We start from the raw sequence: 3,531 nt of genomic DNA on the forward strand, positions 1-3,531 counted from the left end.
GTCAAAGAGAATGTGTGTAGCATTCTATACTGAGTTGTGAAAATCAAGCAATTGTCAGGTAACAATGTATCCTAACTGATCGAGGTGTCAGCGTGAGAGAAGTGATGCACCCCAGAGGAAATAAAGCAGAGACTGATAAGATCAAAAAAGGCCAGGGAACAAAATGGAAGAACAGGGAAGGAAAAGTAAACAACGGGATATGAAGAGCCAGGGAGCAAACTATCCTTCAAGAAAGCCAAATAAAAGCAGCAGTGCTGGGGGGCCAATTTTGAACTAGGTGCTTTTTAGCGCAATTAAAAAATAATAGTAGCAGCTTTGGGACTCCTGGACGGCTCAGTCCGTTAAGTGTCTGCCTTCGGCTCGGGTCATGATCTCAGGGTCTTGGGATCGAGCCCCACGTCGGGCTCCCTGCTTAGTGGGGGGTCTGCTTCTCTCTCTCCTTCTAGGGCTCTCACCACCAACTCCACACGTTCTCTCTCTCTCTGTCTCAAATAAATAAATAAAATCTTTTTTTAAAAAAAGAACATTATTATAAATGCTTTGGTCTGTTTCTTTTTTTTTTTATCGCATAGAATGTTTATTTTATATTTATTGAAATGGTTTTTTAGGGGCGCCTGGGTGGCTCAGTTGGTTGGGCGACTGCCTTCGGCTCAGGTCATGATCCTGGGGTCCCGGGATCGAGTCCCACATCGGGCTCCCTGCTCAGCAGGGGTTCTGCTTCTCCCTCTGCCCTCTGCCCTCTCTCTCGTGCTCTCTGTCTCTCATTCTCTCTCTCTCAAATAAAGAAATAAAATCTTTAAAAATAAAATAAAATAAAAATAAATGGTTTTTTAGAGTGAAGCAGGTTTTAACACATCGACCTTGTGCATACCCGAAAGTGTATGAAGTAACTGGTTTGGTTATAACTATCACCTCATATTCTGGGTCCAGCTCTGCTGAATCACTTCTCAAATCACAGCCATGGATGTCTGCTTTCGTCCATGTTAACAGCACCTGTGGGATCATCAAGCGCACTGGGGATGTGGTGTTTCTTGAAAGAGTACTCCACCACTGTCTTCTGCTTAATGTCAGCAGAAAGTTCTGAGCAAAACAATGTCTGATGCCTTAAAGATAACCCTGCTCAGCACATGAACCGGTCACACCAGCCTCTCATCGCTTCGATTTTGTTTCGTCTATTCCCAGGGTTTTGGCGATTTCCCCTGCCTTCGATCGCATTGCTTGGCGTGTGACGGGCGATGCTTTCGCACACATCTCGCTAACAAAATGTAGTACAGCTTCATCCACCTGTGGATATCTTCCTTTCTTAGGCCCCCTTAAGCATTTTGTTGTTGCTTTACACGAAAATATGGAATGGCAGTCACTCCTCCAGCACCGGATATCTGCTTCCCTAACCCCAAACGTTCGCCCCACTGCTCTGTTTCCATGTTTTCCCTTGTACACAATCAGTGTTCGTTTCAATGCTGAATCATAGTGCAATCTTTTTGAAGACGTCTTTAAATGCCAATTACACCTGACGCATTTGGTACCAACAATATAGTGATGATGCTGCGACAAGCCATTAATAAGTTCCCACCCGCACAGGCTGGGATAATTACATCATGACCCTCTCCTGGTTCACAGTAATCATGAGACACATCCCAATTTCAGACAAGGTAAAATGTGAAAACAAAAACAAAAATACAACATACATTACAGAATTAATAAAACACGGTTTTTCAAGCCTGTCGTGTTTACCAGATCCACACCAGTGCAAGAAAATAAGCCCAGGAGCCAGAGTTAAGTATGTAAATAGAAAGCTAGTGGAGCAAAAGATTATCTTTAAGATGAAATCTGCAGTGGTCTGATTTGGTTTTAATTCCCTTTATTTTCATATGGCTTACATATAAATCTTTTTCTTTTAACTGGACTTAACATCCAAGTAAAAATGTACTTCGATCTTTTACCAAACTGCAAAGGCAGGTCATTAAAGACAGAGGCTCCCCACTGCCTTCAGTCGTTCACTAGTATGGGACTAGGTTTAGGGTCAGTGGCCTTCATCAGCAGGTGCCCTCCTTTGCTGAGAAGATCTGATCCCGTGTGAAGATGACGAAGTGTCTTCTTCAGTCTCAGAGCCTGAGGGCTCATGATCTCCCTCCTGAGCTCCGGTGTCTCCCACCAATTCCTGCAGAAACTTGAATTTCGATAAAAAAAGATGCCATACAAAATACCAACCGCACACCGTCAGCAGCGGTACGATCAGCAGCGTGGCCACGAACACCAGCAGGGTCAGCCCAACGTTGTGCCACATCTTGGGGGGAGGAGGACGGTCGGCATGGGGGGAGGGGTGACCTGAGCGCCAGGGGGTGGGGAGCGCCCTGGTCTGAGTTTCTAAAATGAATTATCACTAAACTTGTCTTGCCGTTGTTGCAAGATCAGAACCAAAGTTTGATGTATAATACATATTTAATACAATTTCTGTGTTTTCCATGTCTACACATATCTGTGCAGACATTATTCTGTGGGTATAATTACGCAGGTTGCATAAACTATCAGCTTGTGATACTTAATCCAATCCAGGTAAAAATGATAATTCTAATTTTGTGAGCTCCAAATCAGGAAGGTTTTATGGTAGTGGCGGCAGCTGATTTTTGCCATGGTTCTGTCCATTTTCTGGGGTCTCTTCTAGATTCTGGTCCTGCTCAAAGCGCGAACCGTGTATCAGCAGCATCAGCCCTTTGAACTTGTTGGAACCTGATTCGATAGATCTGGGGTAGGGCCTGAGGTTTGGTACTTCTTACAAACTCTCAGGCCATGTCATCACTACCAGTCTGTGGACCACACTTTGAGAAGGGAGGTTCCTCTAGACCATTTGCCTTTTTAAAACTCCATTCCTTCTCTTAGGGGTTTTCTGTGTTTTCATCTGAAAAACAGTGGGATACGGGGATTTCACAATGCTCCCAATCAGAAAAAAACTGAATATAGCAGCTTTGGCTGAGTCGGTCGAGCATGGAATTTTTCTTTTTTTAAGATTTTATTTATTTATTTGAGAGAGAGAGAGAACACGGGAGGGGGTGGTGGGGTACAGAGGGGGAGGGAGAGGGTGGAGGAGAGACTCTCAAGCAGACTCTGCCCTGAGGAGAGCCCCTCACAGGGCTCCAGATCTCACTACCCTGAGATCACAACCTGAGTGGAAACCAAGAGTCCCATGCTTAACCGACTGAGCCACCCAGGCGCCCCGAGCATGCAACTCTTGATCTTGGGGTCATGAGCTCAAGCCCCACCTTAGGGATAGAGATTACTTAATAACGTTTATATATATATGTGTGTGTATATATATACACATATGTGTATGTATACAACTTAACTTACTATATATATATGAAAACTTCATATATATTCATATATATATACACATATATATAGTATTTTAATATTCTTAAGTCAAGTCCTTCATGAATGACAACTCTCATTTAGGGAAAAAGGGGAAAAAAAAAAAGTTTCAGTGAGCTGTGACAGGCCACCAGTGACACCTTGTGGCCAGTTCTTATAATT

General features: G+C 43.7%; 1 protein-coding gene across 1 annotated transcript; it reads right to left on the bottom strand.

Moving 5' to 3' along the window:
- Positions 1-1,805: 1,805 nt before the first annotated feature.
- LOC118021943 (small integral membrane protein 13-like) lies at positions 1,806-2,293 on the bottom strand. The gene has a single exon (XM_035022438.1). The coding sequence runs from the start codon at positions 2,285-2,287 to the stop codon at positions 2,024-2,026; it is 264 nt and encodes an 87-aa protein (XP_034878329.1). The 5' UTR covers positions 2,288-2,293; the 3' UTR covers positions 1,806-2,023.
- Positions 2,294-3,531: the final 1,238 nt, after the last annotated feature.

The sequence above is a fragment of the Mirounga leonina genome, unplaced genomic scaffold (assembly GCF_011800145.1).
Source record: "Mirounga leonina isolate KUSES-001 unplaced genomic scaffold, KU_Mleo_1.0 Mir_175, whole genome shotgun sequence".
NCBI lineage: Eukaryota > Metazoa > Chordata > Mammalia > Carnivora > Phocidae > Mirounga > Mirounga leonina.